The sequence below is a fragment of the Oncorhynchus kisutch genome, linkage group LG19 (genome assembly GCF_002021735.2).
Source record: "Oncorhynchus kisutch isolate 150728-3 linkage group LG19, Okis_V2, whole genome shotgun sequence".
Classification (NCBI taxonomy): Eukaryota; Metazoa; Chordata; class Actinopteri; order Salmoniformes; family Salmonidae; genus Oncorhynchus; species Oncorhynchus kisutch.
Window position 1 is genome coordinate 12842427 of NC_034192.2, and position 20370 is coordinate 12862796.

At 44.8% G+C, this 20370-nt stretch overlaps 2 protein-coding genes across 2 annotated transcripts; both read left to right on the plus strand.

Moving 5' to 3' along the window:
- Positions 1-1118: 1118 nt before the first annotated feature.
- On the plus strand, positions 1119-13633 carry LOC109864622 (phosphatidylinositol 4,5-bisphosphate 3-kinase catalytic subunit gamma isoform). The gene is made up of 19 exons (XM_031796980.1): positions 1119-1304; positions 1936-2335; positions 2450-2712; positions 2895-3252; positions 3438-3733; positions 3923-4449; positions 4662-4896; positions 5608-5817; positions 6215-6296; positions 6393-6496; positions 6674-6820; positions 6902-6992; positions 7122-7252; positions 7822-7933; positions 8156-8313; positions 8438-9283; positions 9516-9742; positions 11454-12332; positions 12425-13633. The coding sequence occupies exons 2-16, from the start codon at positions 1948-1950 to the stop codon at positions 8717-8719; spliced, it is 3384 nt and encodes a 1127-aa protein (XP_031652840.1). The 5' UTR covers positions 1119-1304; positions 1936-1947; the 3' UTR covers positions 8720-9283; positions 9516-9742; positions 11454-12332; positions 12425-13633.
- Positions 13634-13755: 122 nt separating this feature from the next.
- Positions 13756-20338, plus strand: LOC109864322 (cAMP-dependent protein kinase type II-beta regulatory subunit). The gene is made up of 11 exons (XM_020452038.2): positions 13756-14448; positions 15006-15041; positions 15547-15602; positions 15887-15970; positions 16094-16200; positions 16702-16855; positions 17204-17305; positions 17800-17874; positions 17960-18028; positions 18278-18422; positions 18558-20338. The coding sequence occupies exons 1-11, from the start codon at positions 14169-14171 to the stop codon at positions 18692-18694; spliced, it is 1245 nt and encodes a 414-aa protein (XP_020307627.1). The 5' UTR covers positions 13756-14168; the 3' UTR covers positions 18695-20338.
- Positions 20339-20370: the final 32 nt, after the last annotated feature.

Genomic DNA, 20370 nt, shown 5'->3' on the forward strand with positions numbered 1-20370 from the left:
GCTTGTAAGCCGAAGAACACCATCCAAACCGTGAAGCACAGGGGTGGCAGCATCATGTTGCGGGGGTGTTTTGCTGCAGGAGGGACTGGTGCACTTCACAAAATAGATGGCATCATGAGGCTGGAAATTATGTGGATATATTAAAGCAACATCTCAAGACATCAGTCAGGAAGTTAAAGCTTGGTTGCAAATTAGTGTTCCAAATGGGCAATGACCCCAAGCATACTTCCAAAGTTGTGGCAAAATGGCTTAAGGACAACAAAGTCACGGTATTGGAGTGGCCATCACAAAGCCCTGACCTCAATCCCATCAAATGTGTGGGCAGAACTGTGTGCGAGCAAGGAGGCCCACAAACCTGACTCGGTTACACCTGCTCTGTTAGGAGGAATGGGCCAAAATTCACCCAACTTATTGTGGGAAGCTTGTGGAAGGCTTCCTGAAACGTTTGACCCAAGTTAAACAATTTAAAGGCAATGCTATCAAATACTAATTGAGTGCATAAACGTCTTACCCACTGGGAATGTGATGAAAGAAATAAAAGATTAAATAAATAATTCTCTCTACTATTATTCTGACATTTCACACTCTTAAAATAAAGTGGTGATCCTAACTGACCTAAAACAGGGAATTTTTACTGGGACTAAATGTCAGGAATTGTGAAGAACTAAGTTTAAATGTAATTTGGCTAAGGTGTATGTAAACTTCTGACTTCAACTGTATGTATATTATATATATATACTGTATATCTTTGGTTTTAACTGATGGGATTCAATAAGAACCCTCATCATGCAAAAACTGTTTAGCTTAGAATCTTTGCTAGTTTGATATGTTAGTATAAAATAATACCTTACCGGAGAATGACAAATGCTTATTTTTTCTTTTCAGGAGAAAACGTTTTTAGTGAATATGACAATGGAATATGAATATAAATACATCAGTCTTGTCATGGAAACAATAACATACTTATCCCAGTTTATAACGGCAAAATGTAATAGTAATAGTTATGATTATGCAATGAAATTATTATTTGGCTGTGGGTTTCTGTAGTCCAGTTCCCTCAAAACTACAGTTATGGCGACTCTGAGCAACCAATAAGAGCACAACATGTAGGCTTGCATGGGACTCTGCTTCACACATAACAGGGAGGGGTGAGTGGAATAGCCGACAGAAAGTTTTAGTACCACTTCATCGGACTCAACATGAACTACGGAGGAACTGGGACCATTGTATAAATAATTACAAATGCCTAGTCACTTACCGTGTCATATTTCTGCTGGCGTTTGTGTGTTTAGGTCTACTGAGCGGTACGTTTTCTCCATATGGTTTTCTCTGGCTTTCATACTTTCCCTGGCGCATGTAATCGGCAATAAATGACCGTTACTTTCTGTTTTTGATATCTAACGGCTCTGGATTTGTTCATGGGAATCAATAATTGTTGTATTTTTTTTTACAATGTCTGATTTTTAAAATATACTGTAGGTTTGTTTTTGTGTGCAGGTGTAGGAGACTTGTCAATTTCATTTTGAAAGTTGTGATAGAGTCATTTTTTGAAAAATGTTCTGAAATGACTAAGGTGTAATTTACAATGTTGCCAAATTCTGGTTACCCAATTTTAGTGCAACATTTCTCTTCTTTTGATGAGTTGATAGCAATGACTGTATGGGGATGATACGTTGTTACTGCTGTCAGTGCTTCTTCTTGCTTCCTGCTTTGCAACTCCCTATGCAGAGAATTTGATCTGAAAGAAGTTGAATAAGATTCATATACACCATCATAGAACATAGAATTATTATGAGCACAACATATCATGAAATAGTATCTTATTATAGGCTATGTTGACAAACATGAGATAATTTTACATGCTACATTTAACATCCCTTATACATCCATCTATTCTAATCTAAACTGATATATTTGATTCTTCATTGATAATAGATAACTCGTGTTATGGAACAGCAAGTGAGCGATGAAGAAGAACCTCAACCTGTAGTCCTTAGAGCAGAGATCCGGAGGAGGAGAAGAAAGATGAAAGCCTTCACCTCCACCTTCTCCGTGGCTGTGGATCAGATAGCCGTCGAGTTCGTCCTCCCCACCACCACTAAGAGTAGCCGCAGCCCGGACACCTTGCTCCTGGAGGTGGCTGGGAACTGGACGGTGGAGCAGGTGAAAGCCCAGGTGTGGCTGAGGGTAGTAGCCACCAACCTGTGCCCCGAGTTCTACCAGAAGTACTCCCCTGACCACTGCATCCTGCTCTACCAAAAGAAGGGCAACTGGTGTGAGATCTACGATAAGCACCAGGTGTTTCAGACCCTGGACTGCGTCCGCTACTGGAAAGGTAGAAGCTATAAGTCTTAAATCTGTCTTTTATATCCTTGAATTATTTGTATACGGTATATTTCATTGTAAGGAGTGTTGAGATGTTTTAATAAAGTTGTGTTTGAATCTAAAGCTCTGAAGAAAGATGTGGGGAAGATCCACCTGACCTGCCGGCCTCAGCCCTCCGAGGAGTCCACACAGTACCAGAGGTACCTCAACTACCTGATTGGCTACGATGTCACCGACGTCAGCAACGTGCACGATGACGAGCTGGAGTTCACCCGGAGGAAGCTCCTCACACCCCGCAAGATCGAGCTGTCCGACCGGGACCCCAAACTATACTCAATGGACCCTTGGATCACATCCAAGCACCTCCCGGAGTACCTGCTCACCAAGGTATGTAACCCCTAACCTGGCTGCTCCAGGGGTGCAGCTCTGCGGGGCGATCCTCTGCTTCTTGCCTGCTCCCAGCCTGTTCTGTGTTGGGTGATGTAGCTGGGTACTGGGACAGCAAAATATTGCCAATTTCCGTTGTCTGTATCATGGATCAATAAAGATTGAATAATATTTTATTCTAGGTGACCAACAGCCACATCCTGCTGGTCATTCACAGGAACAAGGCCAGCCAGACCATCAAGGTGTCCATCGACGACACGCCCGTCCAGGTGCTCCAGACCTTCTTTACGAAGATCTCCAATAAGAGGGCTCTGCTAGGAGTTCCTGAGGATGTTTGTGAGGCAGACTACGTCCTGAGAGTGTGTGGCAGGGAAGAGTATATCTATGGGAACCACCCGGTCAGGGACTTCCACTGGGTCCGACAGTGTCTGAAGAACGGAGAAGAGATCCATCTGGTTCTGGAGTCGGCTCCTAATCCGGGTCAAGACCTAGTCCAGAGAGAGGACTGGGCACAGGTGGATGACTGTACTGGAGTGGCAGGTAAGCTAGCATCAACATTCCCATAGTAATCTTATCAGAATATTTCACCAATAGATTACAATTTACAATATGTGCTTTTCAAGTAAACAATTTGTGCCACAATAACCAATATTATAGCACATGATTTTACTGTGGGAAGTGTTTCTTTGATGATTAAGATGATCCATATTCCTCTGTTCCAACAGGCACCCATGAGCAGCTGACGATCGACGAGAAAGACCACGAGCGGGTCTACACCATCTCTCTGTGGGACTGTCACAGGAAGTTCAGGGTTAAAGTCCTGGGCATAGACATCCCGGCTTTGCCGAGGAACCCTGAGCTGATCGTGTATGTGGAGGCCAGTATCTTCCATGGCCAGCAGCTCCTGGCTCAGGAGAGGACCTCCTCCAAGGCTTTCACTGAGGAGGTGCTGTGGAACGCCTGGCTGGAGTTCAATATACGCATCAGAGACCTGCCCAAGGGGGCTCGCCTCAGCCTACAGGTAAACTGGTCAGCTGTATAAGGTGTATTGGTTTAGTCTGGCAGCCGTATCTATATTTGCTTTAGCCAACATCTTTGTTGTGGGATTTTTTTGTAGAATACCAGTCTATTATTTGGAGAATATAACATGAATCACAACTTAATTCAATTCATTACAATTGAACTCTATTCTCTTTTCTCCTCTCCCCAGGTGTCCTGTGGGAAGGCCCAGACCCAGATCTCTAAGGGCACCTCCTCCTACCAGGACAACGGAGGATCCCCAGGTGGAGGTGGCAGTGGCAGCCATGATGGTAGCAAGACTAAGAGTCGTCTGCTGTACTACGTCAACCTACTGCTGGTGGACCACCGCTCGCTGCTGCGCCAGGGAGAGTTCATCCTCCACATGTGGAAGATGCCTGAGAAGACCGAGGACAACAGCAGCGTCAATGCAGACAAGCTGACCTCAGCCACCAACCCAGACAAGGCCTCCTCCATGGCCGTAGCCATCCTGCTGGACAAGTACTGCTACCCAGTAGCCCTGCCCAAGAGCAGGGACGGCAAGGCTGCTGGAGGGGAGGGGAGAGAGGCCGAGGGAGGGAAGAGGGGGCAAAGGGAGATGCCTAACCACCTGAGGAAGCAGTTCGAGGTAATTGTTGAGACTGATCCACTGCACCCTCTCAGCCAAGAAGACAAAGAGCTGCTGTGGCACTTCAGAGAGGAGTGTATGCGTCACCCCAGGTAAGACTGACTGGCATGGTCATCTAATACTATATTACTGAATAACTTTGAGTAATCTGAGTTTATAACACAGAAGCACTTGTTTCATTCCAATTCCATCTTTCTTAATATGTTTTCTGGAGTATCACAGACATCTTTCGGTGAATATGATTCAGTGCAATTTTTGGGAGTTTTATTGAGATGTTGTAAAACTCGCTACTGTCTCCTCCCAGGGCATACCCCAAGCTGCTGGGCTCTGTGCTGTGGGGTAGACAGGAGGCTGTCCTGGCCACTCATAGGCTGCTGGAGAGGAGCTCTGTGTGGGACCGTAGTGTGCTGGATGTGGGCCTGGCCATGCAGCTGTTAGACTGCCACTACTCTGATGCTCACGTCCGCTCCATGGCCGTACGCAAGCTGGAGACCCTGGGGGACGACGACGTCCTGAGGTACCTACTGCAGCTGGTCCAGGTGAGTTAGTCGGACTTGTTGGAACCAAAATTTGTCTGAGAAATGTCTGATGCGTTTCGGTCTTGGTTCTGTCAAGATTCGGCCTGTGCCACAGAGGAACCGAGTTTCGTTACCCAGCCCTAGTCATGCAAGTTGGCATTTATTGTCATGATAAAATGAGCTATATTGAAAAAATTCATAAAAGCAAACATTTGCTTTTTTGATCTTAATTTAAGGTTAGGTTTACGCATTATGGTTAGCAGTTTGGTTAAGGTTAGGTTGAAAATCTGATGTTATGACTTTGTGGCTGTGCTAGCTAGTGACCACTCTGCAGAGCTGCCTCCGGGACAAGAATCATGCCAAGAACTGCCCTAGTCATATGTGGTTGGTCTACCTGTCTATGAGTGTAGAAGCAAACATAACAACAAAGTAGTTGTTTAATACATTGACCAGGAAAAAACACAATAACAACCTTTACAGACAAGACTACCTAGTATTTTCCCAGAAGGGAGCACCTGTGGGTAGTTTTGCATGTGCCATTCATCACTGTAGAGTCAAATAACTGTCTCTATTGTCAACAATGAGGCCTTGGTTAAACATGCAAAACAGTATGAGTATGAACAAATCCCCAAACTGGAAGATACTTTATAATGTTGCATTACAGTTTATTGAAACATTTAGCTTGCATTTATGATGTGTTTATGTTGAGAAAAATGCATATGTGTTTATCAGGCTGTGAAGTTTGAGCCGTACCATGACAGTGCCCTGGCCAGGTTCCTGCTGAAGAGAGCTCTCAGGAGTAAGAGGATAGGTCATTTCCTTTTCTGGTTCCTGAGGAGTGAGATCGCCCAGTCCATGCACTACCAGCAGAGGTACGCTGTGCTGCTGGAAGCCTACCTCCGAGGCTGTGGAGAGGACATGCTGCAGGACTTCAGGCGCCAGGTGGGTGATCGTATAGCCTTGACCCCGGCCGAGAGTACGGTGTGATGTGTGATCGGACACAGTAGGAGTGGGCGAGGAGAGTTCCTCCTCCGTATAATGTGACTGTAAGGCTTTGACGTCGTAGCCAGTCAGGTAATCGAGGTACCTCTGGTACTGTGTGGACCCCTCGGAGGGCTGAGGCCGGCAGGTCAGGTGGATCTTCCCAACATCTTTCTTCAGAGCTTTACCTTCAAACACAACTTTATTAGTAAAACATCTCAACACTCCTCACAATGAAATATACCGTATACAAATAATTCAAGGATATAAAAGACAGATTTTTAAAAAGACTAGGTCGCTAAAGTGCCAGAAAACGAGGACCTGAATCAAGAATAATCCGATTCATTATCATCAACAGGTGGAGATGACAGAAGCCCTGCAGAAAGTCACCAGGGAGATCAAGGCCATGTCTGCTGAGAAATATGATGTTTCTGCACAAGGTGAGCCTGCCGCCTCAGGTCAACATACCTCGTATAAGAGATCAAGATAAATTCCTATATAAATGAACATGTAATGAGTCCCGGTGTTATGTTCAGTTGTGTTCCAGCTGCGTCAGAAGCTGGAGAACCTGCAGACGTCTGGGCTGCCAGAGAGCTTCAGAGTGCCCTATGACCCGGGTCTACGGGCTGGTGCTCTGGTGGTGAGTGGAATAATACCTATCCACCTCTATTCTACCCCCCTCTTATTTTCCTCCACGTCTCTTCTCGCTTGTCTCCATCCCTTTCCTCACCATCATTTCCTGCATCCTCCACTAATTGTATTCTTACTCCTCCCTTCTCTCCTGCGTTTGACTCTAAACATGGGTCCCTCTCTTCAGATAGAGCAGTGTAAGGTGATGGCCTCTAAGAAGAGACCGCTGTGGCTGCAGTTTAAGAGGGCTGACCCCACCACCCTGTCCAGTGACACCATCGGGGTCATCTTTAAGGACGGGGATGACCTCAGGCAGGACATGCTCATTCTACAGGTGTGTGGGCTTGCTTTCTCAAGGGGTTAGTCAAAACTGTCCACCAAATGTTCCATGACAAGGAAGTGCTCCTCTTTTTAGATTCTGCTGATCATGGAGTCCATATGGGAGGAAGAGTCTTTGGACTTGTCCTTACTGCCCTACGGCTGTATCTCTACTGGAAATAAAATAGGTATGTCAACTGACTTTACACGGTCATGATGTGTTAATAATAATATATTATAACATATAACTGTAGAAATAATTATATATATATGTGCCATTTCTTATAAAATAAGCATCTCTCTCGCTCTCTCTCTAGGGATGATTGAGATAGTGAAGGATGCCACCACTATTGCCAACATCCAGCAGAGCGTTGTGGGAAGCACAGGAGCGTTCAAGGACGAGATCCTCAACCAATGGCTGCGGGACAAGTGTGTGAGCGAGGAAAAGGTAGCTAGCTAGATTAACTCCCACGGTGCTGCAGCGTCTCAGCTGTAGAGGATATAACTGCGGCGCAAAGGGGGAAGGAAACACACCTGCTACATTTCCTGTTACCCAGGGCTTTGTCTGCAGCACTATTCATGTATACTCAGACTGTGTAGGCTGAAGCACCTCCACATTTTCAGCTCTGCTATGTCTATTTTTGAATTGGCCGTTTAGAAATAGACCAACGCAGCAGTCTCCATAGCTTTAGGGTGAAGGTATACCACAGAAGCTACCACAGCGCTAGCAGATGAATAGAGAAAGATGAAACACGGTTTGAGTCACTGTGTTTGCTCAAATGTTGTCTGTGGAAATAATCGAGTAGAGCTGGTTGCATGAAATTGCAGCTCACAAATTCTCTTCATTTACTCCACTCTGTCTCTATCACTTCCCTTCTCTCTCTCTCTCCTTCACTCGCCATCATCGTCTCTCCCTCTCTTTTGCTGTCTTTCTGTCTCTCCCCATCTCTATGTGTGTGTGTGTGTGTGTGTGTGTGTGTGTGTGTGTGTGTGTGTGTCTCTCTCTCCTCCCTGTAGTTCCAGCAGGCGGTGGAGAGGTTTGTGTTCTCCTGTGGAGGGTACTGTGTGGCCACCTACGTGCTGGGGGTAGGAGACAGACACAACGACAACATCATGATCACTGAATCTGGTACCAGAGCTCATCCTCATCTCCCTATAGCACAAACATGATACAGTTCTTGGCTTTAAGTGGCTGCCAAAACATTAGGAATACATTCCACAATATTCTAGATATGTGGGTGAACCCATAGAAAGTGTTTTTTTGTTAATCTGAATGTAGTCATTTGTTTCTGATGTATTGGATGGTTGATCTATAATATGCTTTTTCCCCCATTGATATGTCTGTCCTCAGGTAACCTGTTCCACATAGACTTTGGCCACATATTGGGGAACTATAAGAGTTTCCTGGGTATCAGTAAGGAGAGGGTTCCCTTCGTCCTCACCCCTGACTTCCTCTATGTCATGGGCACATCAGGGAAGAAGAGCAGCCCACATTTCCAGAAGTTCCAGGTACTCAGACTAACTTGTTGTCTAACTAGTAAAAATACACAGACACACACACACACACACAGACTTAACTAGAGTGTTTATCTCATCTAGAGTACTAACATATACCAACCCCCCTCTCTCACAGGATGTCTGTGTGCGGGCCTACCTGGCTCTGAGGCATCACACCAACCTCCTCGTCATCCTGTTCTCCATGATGCTGATGACAGGCATGCCTCAGCTCACCAGCAAAGAAGACATCGAGTACATCCGCGAAGCGCTGACTGTGGGCCGGCCGGAGGAGGAGGCACAGCGCCACCTGCTGGACCAGATAGAGATCTGCAGGGACAAGGGCTGGACCGTGCAGTTCAACTGGTTCCTACACCTGGTGCTGGGCATCAAGCAGGGGGTGGATAAACGCTCGGCTTAGGGGGCTCCCCTTGTGGTGCCAATGGCTTAGTGGGCTGGCAACACCAGTGTGATGGGTTCGAATCCCACAAGGGCCACATATGTGATAACTGCAAACCACTTTAGGTACAATTACTATGTTGATTAGACTCCCAAATAAGGAGAGGGAGATATAGTCAAAGACCAAAGTCTGGTTCTAAAAGTTTGTCAACCCTTCTCAATTATGTAAGCAGCTGTTCCAATACATTACTCATTGACTGTACCATGGACTGTATACAGTACCAGTCTTATTTTTGCACTTTCAAGATCAAAACCTGATCTTACCATATGTTTATGAGTTATACATAAATATTGACTCCTGTTCGCTTCCTAATGCACTGAATCCGATTGTATCATCTGTTAATATAACATCAGACTTGCATGACTGATGGTGGCAATACCATAATAAACCTGATCGTAGAGAAATATAGTTATATATGACCTCCCGTCGCTAGAGGGCGACATGCAGATTTTAAACTGAGTGATTTACCAACACCATCAGAGGAAGAGGTATCTAGGAATCCAAAGGAAGCTTTTCCACACCAAGGTGAGTTCACGTAAACAATCAGAATTTCGGTGTTTTATCCTGGATGTAGTCAGTATAGTTTTACCATAAAGTGACCTTTCACTCATCAAGATAAAAGAGGGTTGAGGATCTGGCGCGCAGTATCGAAGTAGGCTAGCTAGCTACTTCAATTCATATGAAATGCGTGCAGCGCCACATTGAAGCCAGTGAATCCCAGCTAACCCAATTGTGTCTGTGTGCCCTGGACAAGTAGCCTCTCTCCATCTCTCAGGTCTTTGGTATGGGGATGCGGTTGCAGCCTCGGTGTCTGCAGCTGGACTCCGTACTGCAGACAGTGAGTGTCCTGGAGGCTGTGATCCGGAGGAGCTTTGGTCCTGATGGAGGACAGGTGCTGTTCACACGGGACACGGGGCAAACTCTGCTGACACGCCACGGAACACGCATCCTCACAGCCCTGCGGGTGGAACACCCGCTGGCCAGGTAACACAAGTTAGAGTGGAGTTAAGCGGTCGGAAATCTCGCTCATGGAGCGATGCCTGCGCACAGCTCCAGCGCTCCACGTCCATTCAAACCGCCCACAATTAAACCAACACCAACATATTTTTTGACTACCTGGACCTACTATGTGGTTGTGGAGTATTGAAACCAAACCATGTGATTTGAATAAAAAGTACTTGAATAAACATGAAGGTGAATGTAAGACGTGCTCATCATTTCAAATTGGCTGCATGTCATATTAAACAGCATATAAACACTCTAAATAGGCCAGGAACCAGACAGGGAACCTAAGAAGGAACGAAAATGGATTATTTAGGCTATATTAAAATTATTTCAAGGCTATAGCCTACAAATAAATATATTGTGAACACACTAGGCTGGTAGGGAGTCAGGGACATTAAGCACTCAGCATTTTAACAAAGGTTTGTTGTATTAAATCGTTATAGTCTATAAATTGTGCATAAAAGCTGCGACTTAAATGAAAAATGCCTTATTAGGCACAGTCTAGAGTTCCTTGGAATTCATTTTTTAGAAACACCAGTTTGGCCAGAGACTGGTTTCAGGCTCATGTGATGTTGCCTGGAGAGCAGGTCAGCAGTGGAGAATATCCTCTCCAAGTTTGCAGAGCCACTGAGGATGCTAAACAATCTTTTGGCCACTCTTGCCAGGCTGGGCAGGGATGCAGAGTTGTTATTTTCTTCTTCTATAGGTAGGCCTAAAGGTTTTTAGTCAAAACAACCCATTCAAAAACGGAGAGCGCCTTGAAAGTTGGAATATGAAAATCAATTATGGCCCATTGTATAGATAATCTAAGAAAAATGAAGGAACATTTTAAGAGATCTGATTTGTTATGTATAAATACTTTGCTACAATGAAACGTAATTAGCTACTCACCTCGTTCCTTTCTTTTAGCATGTGCACGTAGTAAAGTACACCATCATGCTTTAGGGTTATGTGTCTTTTCAGATTCTGCAATTATTATTTAGTTGTGGACACCACTTCACCACACTCCCTCTCTTTAGTAGTGGACACTACATCACTACACTCCCTCTCTTCTTTAGTTGTGGACACAACATCACCACACTCCCTCTCTTCTTTAGTTGTGGACACCACTTCACCACACTCCCTCTCTTGCTCTTGGTCCTCATCTTTGTAAGACACCTTGATTTAGCACCTGTGTGTTTTGTCAGTTTCTTTCTGAAAATATTTAGCGAACTCCATGACAGTATTTAAAGTAAGTAGCTGTAGCAGCACACAAGCAGACTACAAATGCATGCTGGGCCAGGCATGACCTGAGCTCGTGAAGTGATTGTATACTGGAACACTATTGGCTGTCTACACTGTATTCCTGATCAATTTGATGTTATTTTAATGGACAAAAAATGTGCTTTTCTTTCAAAAAACAAGGGCATTTCTAAGTGTTCCCAAACTTTTGAACGGTAGTGTACATACGGTGGCAGGGTAGCCTAGTGGTTAGAGTGTTGGACTAGTAATCGGAAGGTTGAAAGTTCAAACCCCCGAGCTGCCCCTGAACAGGCAGTTAACCCACTGTTCCTAGGCTGTCATTGAAAATAAGAATTTGTTCTTAACTGACTTGCCTAGTTAAATAAAGGTCAAAAAATAAAAATACATATATAGACACACACATGTTCACGCTTACTGTACTTTGTGAAATCTCAATCTCTATGTGTAGGATGGTGGTGGAGTGCGTGAGGAGACACAGCTCGGTGACAGGAGATGGCTCCAAGACCTTCGTCCTGCTGCTCACCTCATTGCTACGGGAGATACAGAAACACACCCGAAAAGCCCGCCAGGAAGGCGCAGGCGCCAAGCGTTTGGCTGAAGCTCTGTTGGCCTTCGGATTGGACGAGCTGAGTGATCTCATCACTGTTGCAGTGGCTCCACATGGCTCCTCCCTTTCAGACCCACACACCCCAGGACAAACAGACACACACACTCTGTGCCGCCTACTCAGTGCTTTCCTTCACACCCGGATCAGCCCTACTCATGCTGAAATCATCAGCCAACTGACCTGTGAGCTGCTCTCGCATTGGAGCTGCCATGGCGACTTCATTAACGAACACTTCCCTGCTCTGCACACAGCAGTATCAGGCTTCCCTATTGGCTGTTCCCGTCTCCTGGAGGGCCAGGTCATACATGCAGATTTCTCTACACCCCTCCCACTCCGCGACCATAGACCAATCAGGGCCCTAGCGGTGACAGAACCCCTAGAACCCAGCCTGCTGATTGATGGAACTGTGCTAGAGCTGGGTGGGGCTAATAGAGAGATAGAAAGTGTGTGTGTGAGATTAGGGAGGAGGTTAGACAGTGTGTGTGTCATTCTACAGCATCTAGGAGTGTCTCTGCTCCTCTCATCAGTCAGACAGTCGGAGGCCTTCCTGGCTGCAGTGGGGAGGTATGGGGTGTGTGTGTTAGAGTGTGTGTGTGAAGACGACCTCACCTTGTTCTCTGTGCTCAGTGGAGCCCAACCTGTCTCAGACTGGGCTGTGATTGGACAGGAACACGTTGCTACGGTTACCTTCTGCCGGCCGCTGGTGCTGGGAGCTCACAGGTATGGTAACAGGATAGTTACACACACACACACACACACACACACACACACACACACACACACTATTCTAATTATGTGGTTTTCTCTCCCAGGTTCGTCAATGTGGGGTTTCCTAAGGCAGAGGACAGGGGCAGACCCCACAGTCTGGTTGTGTGTGGACTGACCGAGGGCCAGACGGAACAAAGTGTGTGTGCTGTACGAGATGCTCTACACATGCTGCATACTACCTGGGGCCCCAAACACAGGACTAGAGCTACAGAGAGAACGGCACGCACAGACGTGATGGAGCCTTGTGTCATTTCCGTGGGCGGGACTTTTGAGTTCCTGTTACACCACACACTCCTACAGCGCAAACACGGACACACACACTCTGTCACAAACAGTCACACACACACTCCGTCACACACAGACATGCACACTCTGTCACACACAGACACGCACACTCTTTCACACATAAACATGCACACTCTGTCACACACAGACACGCACACTCAGTCAAACGCAGACACACACACACTGTCACACTTGGACACCCCTGCCGTCTCGGGGATGCTAGCAGAGGCCCTACTGAGTGTGCCCAGACAGATCTACTCCCACAATCCTCGGCACTACCTGGAGGCTCACGCACACACTCTCAGTTGCGTGCATAACCATGGTAACTCTACGGACCCGCCGGAAATTAGTGCTGTTCTGGTAGCGGATGGTTCTAATATGGTCCAGGCTGACACTGGGTCAGGGTCTATGTCTGGGTCAGGATCTGGGTCAGGGGTAAAGGAGGTGACAGTTTGGTCAAGCTCTGGCTCTAGTTCAGGTGTGGAGTCAGTGTCCTGTAAGTATCAACTGATCCTGGCTGTTCTACAGTGTCTCAGGAGTCTACTGTCTGTGGACACTGTACTACACGCTAATACCTCACACGCCTGTCAGAGAGAAGAGGAGGAGGGTGACTGAGAACTCATACTTGAATTCCTTTGTGTTTTAGTTTTATTGTTCATCCAAATGTTTCATATTCACTTCTTGAAAAAGCCATCTATTTGTTTGGTATGTCTTTGCAGATGAATTTGTATGGTAGTAAAATCTGATTTTTATTTGATGAAAAAGGAGTGTGGTTGTGTTACATTGTTACAGCGACAGGAGAGATCAGTTTCCTTCATCGCCTCTCCTCCGCTCCATTGTAGAGAAAACACTCTGCCCAACCCAGACGTTTTATTATTCATTCACTTCTAAGCAGGTCAGTTGCTGTGTTTGTATCAATTACAAATGGAATCTCCTTGTGAAATAAAGGTTAACAGTCTAGGCCCACATCGGACAATTGTTATGCCCAAAAAAAATCTAGTATTATGCTATACTGTCAATATGCATGACGAAATATATAATGTACTGATGTGAATTTTGAGACGGGTAAAATCACAATAGTTTCTAAACATTCTGTACTGTCTGGGAAAACGATGCTCCCAGTGAGATGGAGTGGTGACTGATCTGCTCACTGTTCTATTTCTATGATTCTGCGTGCGCAATCTCTAGATGGGTGGTTGTCATGGATACCTGGGTCACATGCGTGGGTTTCCTGAAGCCAGCAGCAAAATGATGCTAGCTAGCTAGCGTTTTTTACTGCCATTTTCATTCGGGTTTCATCAAAAGGCGGTAGCTAAATTAGCAAGCTATAGCTAGCTACAGATGAACAGAAATCGAGGATGGGTGTAACGTCAACAACATTTGTAACAAAAGGCTGTGTCTGTGGAATTATTTTTCAAGTGAGCTGTCAACCCGTGCAAGCCTGAGCTGGAATATTATTTTTAGTCGTTTTATTTGCCTGACTCTTAATAAAACCGATTAGAAATGAGTATTGAAATCCCAGACGGACTGATGGAGCTGCTGCAAAGCTTTACAGTGGAAGTGTTGAGGAATCAGCCAGGAGACCTTCTGGACTTTGCCTTGCAGTATTTCATCCAACTGAAGGAGAATCGGAGAGGATCCGCCTTTGACAATGCCCGAGATTCAGCTAACGGTCGACCTGGTGGTAATGTTAGCAGTGGAAGATCGGTCAATTTTGCCGAGGAGGCAATGCAAATTGATTCGGAAAATGAAGAAGATGATGATGATGAGGAGGAATTCGTAGGTAGCTAACCTCACCGTTCTGCTAGAAAAGACAGCATTGCCCGTTGTGGTGCTGCTAACCTTGATAGGTAGCTAACGACGTTACGGTGGCAGCCACTGAGAAAGTCAATCTCGCTAACGGTTTGCTACTACTATACAATAGTTACAGTAGTCAGCCCGGCTGACGTTAGCTACTGACCATTTTACCACCAATCCCTCGTGGACAGAGGGAAGTGACAACTTTCGCGATAATTGTACTTGTGGGTAAACAGATGCCAGGGCGAGAAAAGGCAATTGAACTCACAATCACGTCTCGAAGAGAAATGGCTATCTAGCTACCATGCCAAAACCTTGAATAACCCCTATTGTTTACTTTGGCCAGTGCGGAGTGGAAAGATCTTTCTGAAAGTGTCCGTTGCTATCCTGACCTGTGTGAGCATCAGTAGCGCCAGCTAGCTAGATTCATTCCATGTTAGCTGAAAACAATCAACGGTGATTTTAGATCAGAATGCTCTATCTGTTAAGCCAGAACCTTGTTACATCAATACATCTCATCTTCATGTAACTTTGTTTTATTAGCTCCGGTGATCAACAGATTCTTGAGAAGATCTTCAGGTAAGCAGGTTTTATATTCTAGCTATGTCATCTCATAATAGTGTAGTTAAAGAACTCTGGTTTGGTTGTCCCTTGTATTTTGCATCCACAAAAGTACTCACTTTTCCGGTGTTTTCTACAGATAGTGACAGGAAATGAAATCTGAAGTGTGTGTTTGATGGGCGTAATGATATTCTCTCTGTGGCTGGGACTATTGATCCAGTCCGAGCAGCAATTGCTGCTGTCATCACTATCACATATGTTAATAGTACTGTAGCAGGATCACACAAACGTCTGTCTGCTAGCCAGAGGGTTAGCACACAGTACTTAAGTATCAGGAGCAGTCTAGAGTTCAGCATGTTCACCTATAGACATTACAGGCGTAAACAATGCTGGGTGAAATGGATTACACTGCAGACTATGTGACCTCCTGGGTTTGGTGTGGCTGGAATCACTCTTGGTATCCTGAGTGAAATCTGAAGGAGGCACTCAAGTGTAATGTGATGACTCTTGTTCCTCTCCACAGTGTGTGCTGAAGCATTCAACCCTGATGATGATGAGGAGGAGGACAAAGAGCCCAGGGTAAGATCACTTAACCTTCATCACTATCGGGTTGACCTTTAACCTCAAGTTAGCTAATGACGTGATGCCGCTGGACCACTGCAAACCATTGTTGGTCAAAACTGGTTTAGGTCGAACGTTTGTGTATTTATCAGGAACAAAAGAACATTTCAGCATAAGAAGTCAGATGCTGAGTGAAACAGGGTGGGAAGGAGATTAGATGACTGTCTGCACTCTGTACATGAACCTGATACAGTAGCTATAATAATCCATGCTAATTATGGCTCTGCTCTTCTCTCTAAAAGATCACCCATCCTAAAACCGACGAGCAGAGGCACAGACTACAGGAGGCCTGCAAAGACATTCTGCTGTTCAAAAACCTAGACCCGGTAAAGTGAATTGGGGTGGAAAGACTATAGGTTGAACAAATGCGTTGAGGAAAAGTCAACAAATGTTGTATATGGATGCTGCTGTGGGCCGTGTCACTGAAATATCTCTGTTTGTGTTAACAGGAGCAGATGTCCCAGGTACTGGATGCAATGTTTGAGATGCCAGTGGAGGCTGGCGAACACATTATAGACCAGGATGACGATGGGGATAACTTCTATGTTATCGAAAGGTAGGACTTCAGACTCATCAAGACATTGTAAGCAGACTAGACAGTCTATACAACACTTTTTGAGACCAGGGCTCATTTCCACAAAGCGTCTCAGAGTAGAAGGGCTGTTCTAGGATCAGTTTTGTATTTTAGATCATGATGAATATAATTAGATGGACAGATCCTAGATCAGCACTCCTACTCTGAGACGCTGCTCCCGGGTCTAAGGCACTGCATCTCAGTGCTAGAGGCTTCACTACAGACACCCTGGTTCGAATCCAGGCAGTAGCCACAACCGGCCGTGATTGGGAGTCCCATAGGGTGGCTCACTATTGGCCCAGCGTCGTCCTAGTTGAATAAAGGTTACAAAAAATACTGGCGATGATGGGTCTGAAATCGCATCCTATTTCCTGTATTATGCACTACTATTGGCCAGAGTTGGGTGCGATAGAAGATTTCCCCATATAATAAATACTTATGCAATTAATGAATGGATCATTATGATGCTGCCTTCTTTCCCAGAGGGACCTTTGACATCCTGATGAAATCAGACAAGGTGGAGGGTGTGGTGGGTTCCTATGACAACCAGGGCAGTTTTGGAGAACTGGCCCTGATGTACAACACCCCCAGGGCTGCCACCATCATCGCCACCTCTGTGGGAGCCCTCTGGTGCATGGTAAGTTGAAGGCTTTCGGGTGAACCAGCGGATTGTACTGTAGCTGATACGGTTGAGAGGATGTGTAGGTAGGCTGTTACGTACTGTAGGTTTGAATGGTAGGTTATGCCCCCCCCCCCGGTAGATTGTGGAGTGAATTACAGAAGGGATGCCTAAAGCAAAACATGCCAACAGGCCGTAGTTGTCTGAAGGCATCAGCCTACTCACTTGAAATCAGAATCTTAACTGTTACGGGAACAAAATGGTAAAACTGACTTGAGTGTTGAAGCAACTTGGTTACTGGGGTTACCATGTAGTGTGGTGTTTGGTTGAAATGATCTGAGGCCTGTGATGTTGTATGTACTCCAGGACCGACTGATGTTCAGGAGGATCATAGTAAAGAACAACCACAAGAAGAGGAAGATGTACGAGGCTTTCATCGAGTCTCTGCCCCTGCTCACATCTTTACAGGTAACAACTGTGATCTCTGTAGGCTGTTATCAATAAACCCTCTCAGTAAGGTGCAGAATGTTCGATTTGCCGGCTGGAGGGGGGGGGGGGCAAGGAGACCTCCCAGCGCCGCTAAAACCATTGACGACTGCGTGCCATTTTCAAGGGATTGTCAAATGAATGACCATTATTTGATTGAAGAACAAGTCAGAACTACTAATTTGGGATTATCCCATGCAAAACGGAAACGTCTCAGAGTGATTCTGACTGAGTGACACTCTTGATAATCCAATTGTATTTGTCACATGCGACGAATACAACCGGTGTAGACCTTACCGTGATGTGATTACTTACAGGCCCTTAATAATGCATCACTAGCACAGTCCACACACTTAGCATTCTATAGTATATACAATGCATAATGATATACACCTATAACTACAGCACAAGCGTGTTTATCGCCATCTGTAGAGCATTGTAGCAGCTACCGCTCCTGTTCTCTCTTGTCCTGACAGGTCTCTGAGAGGATGTGTGTGGTGGATGTTCTATCCTCCAAGACCTACAGTGACGGAGAACAAATTATCGCTCAGGTAATTCTCTCTCTCATGATCCCTGTATTTGGAGAAAGTCCATGTAAAATGTAAGAGGTGCAACTAACTGCTGCTGTTCCTCCAGAGGGCCACTGCTAACTGCTTCTACATAGTAGAGTCTGGTCAAGTGCGAATAACCATGAATATGAGCAAGGTAAGGCTTACTCTATGCTTCTGGAACTGTTGATACGTATTCCTGCACATTTTATTGAACCTTTATTTAACTAGGCAAGTCGGTTAAGAACAAATTCTTATTTTCAATGGCGGCCTCGGAAATGTGGGTTGACTAGTGTTAACCGGTTAAAATGAGCTGAAAGCACCGTTACCGAGTATGTCAATAGTACCGTTTGTCCTATGGGAACCACTGTATGTCTTGCATTGTCTGTCTGTCTGTTACCCCCAGTTGAAAAAGGAGGAGGGAGAAGGGGTAGAAGAGGAGGTGGAGATTGCCATGTGCACCAGGGGACAGTACTTTGGAGAGCTGGCTCTGGTCACCAACAAGCCCCGGGCTGCTTCAGCGTACGCTGTAGGAAACGTCAAGTGTCTAGGTAAGTAGATAATGACTGCAATCAGGAAGGATCTCAATACTTATGCTCTCTAGTCTAGATGATATCCAATAGCCTTGCTACGTTTAGCTTCAGCCGATGTGGTTGTCCTTGTGTTTTTGTCTATGTGTGTTCTAGTGATGGACGTGCAGGCGTTTGAGCGTCTGCTGGGCCCCTGCATGGACATCATGAAGAGGAACATCGTCGACTACGACGAGCAGCTGGCCGCGCTGTTCGGACGTAACGCCGACATTCACGACAACGACACGCCGTGATACACTCGGCATAGACAGCTGAGACCTGATGTTTTTATAACAAGGGACTCCGAGACTCTCCTGAGGGGCCAAATACCCCTGGTACTGATCTGCGTTATTATCAGTCTGCTTTAACACACATCACCCACTGTGTTTATATTACAGTATTAGCAATCAGACCATTTTTCGATAGAGGTTTGTTCATACTGCAAACTCAGACTTCATATGAGATGAATCCCATTTGTGTAGTTTTAGTATTTTGTATGATACACGAACATAGTGGTGTTTGTTAATGACCTTCAGATTCATTCCTGGCCTTATATCCAAATGGTACATATGAAGACACACTTCTATCAGGTTTGTCTAATAGATAAACCACGTTACGGCTTTTGATTCAAAATGAAACGTCGGGGTCATCTATTGTCCGGCATTGAACCTTCCCTCACAGAAAAACACTTTAAAAAGACGTCGCTATTTTTTTGTTGTTGCCTATAAATGTTACCACCAAGCATGTGAATTCATAATGGAATAAGATTACACTTGTTGTTTCTTATCTCCCCAGATGTATTGGCGACTTTTTAGAATAACATTTTAGTCTGGACAATTTATGTCATATGAAAACAACAGTGTTTCCCGAACAAAAAAAGCAACATAGAGCTGGTAGTGGTATATTTCAGTGTGCCTTTTATTTGCAGTTCTCAACTTTATTTAAAAATGCATATTGTACTTGAAGTTTGTAATAGTGTTATAGTCCTGAGTTAAGCATTTATGATCTAGTTGAAGAGCATTAGTAGCATATCATTTTGTTAAACTGAGGTGTATTGTTTTTGTTAAATCAAATGGGACATTGACACAACTTGGTGCTCAGTAGCTAAAAGACAGTATTTCCTGACAAATCCATAAGTTGGTCTAAACAGCCAATTAATTCATGGACTGTGTTGCTTACTTCATTTTTTTTGTACTAGTTATTATCTTATAAGCTGTTGATAAGTTGTCAGAGGATGTTTCTTTGACATAGTGTCTTTTCCCATGTGATTTCTGATGTATCAGTGGGTGTTTTGGAGAGCTGTTTTTGAGATCAATATTTCCAACTGGTAAAACATGGGGTGTCTTCATAAGGGAAATACCAGATAGGGAAATTCTCTTAGTATTTTGCATATTGCTGCTAGACCTACGTTTGGTACATAGTTTCTTTGGTACAGTCTGCTAAAAAAAGAAAATATTTGTCTTTGTCATTCACGCCCTGCTCTCCTTAATAGCTTAGTACCGTATTTGCCTTGTTGAACCAGAGATTTCATAAGTGTCATTATTTTAACCTGCCAATACTCTGTCAGATAGATGTTCAACCTTCAATGCAAGTAAATCTCTGAACCAGTTTTATCAGTCAACTGAAAGGGTTTATCTTGCCTACCTCTGCACATAATTACCTACGCCAACAACAGGTGTCTGCCATTCCGTGTGTCATGGTGTTAATGTCAGTGTTCTGTGTGTAAAAACAGATTTGTTTTAATTTAATATTTTTTTAAGGGTCCACTCTGGCACTTGCTTTGCAGTTTCCCATTTTTCTTGTAATGTTACAATACACCTCATTTCCTGAGTATTTTCAGCATCTTAACTGTTATTTGAATTTCCATTGCAATAAACGTATGTTTTGTATAAATAATTGACCATTTGCATATTTTACTGTTGTGTATATT

Coding starts and splice junctions, on each gene's coding strand:
- LOC109864622 (XM_031796980.1), top strand. CDS start 1,948: ATGGAACAGCAAGTGAGCGATGAAGAAGAACCTCAACCTGTAGTCCTT. Junction 6,993..7,121: donor CTCTACTGGAAATAAAATAG/GTATGTCAACTG, acceptor CTCTCTCTCTAG/GGATGATTGAGATAGTGAAG. Junction 7,934..8,155: donor CATCATGATCACTGAATCTG/GTACCAGAGCTC, acceptor GTCTGTCCTCAG/GTAACCTGTTCCACATAGAC.
- LOC109864322 (XM_020452038.2), top strand. CDS start 14,169: ATGAGTATTGAAATCCCAGACGGACTGATGGAGCTGCTGCAAAGCTTT. Junction 15,971..16,093: donor TGTTCAAAAACCTAGACCCG/GTAAAGTGAATT, acceptor TTGTGTTAACAG/GAGCAGATGTCCCAGGTACT. Junction 17,306..17,799: donor CCCTGCTCACATCTTTACAG/GTAACAACTGTG, acceptor TTGTCCTGACAG/GTCTCTGAGAGGATGTGTGT.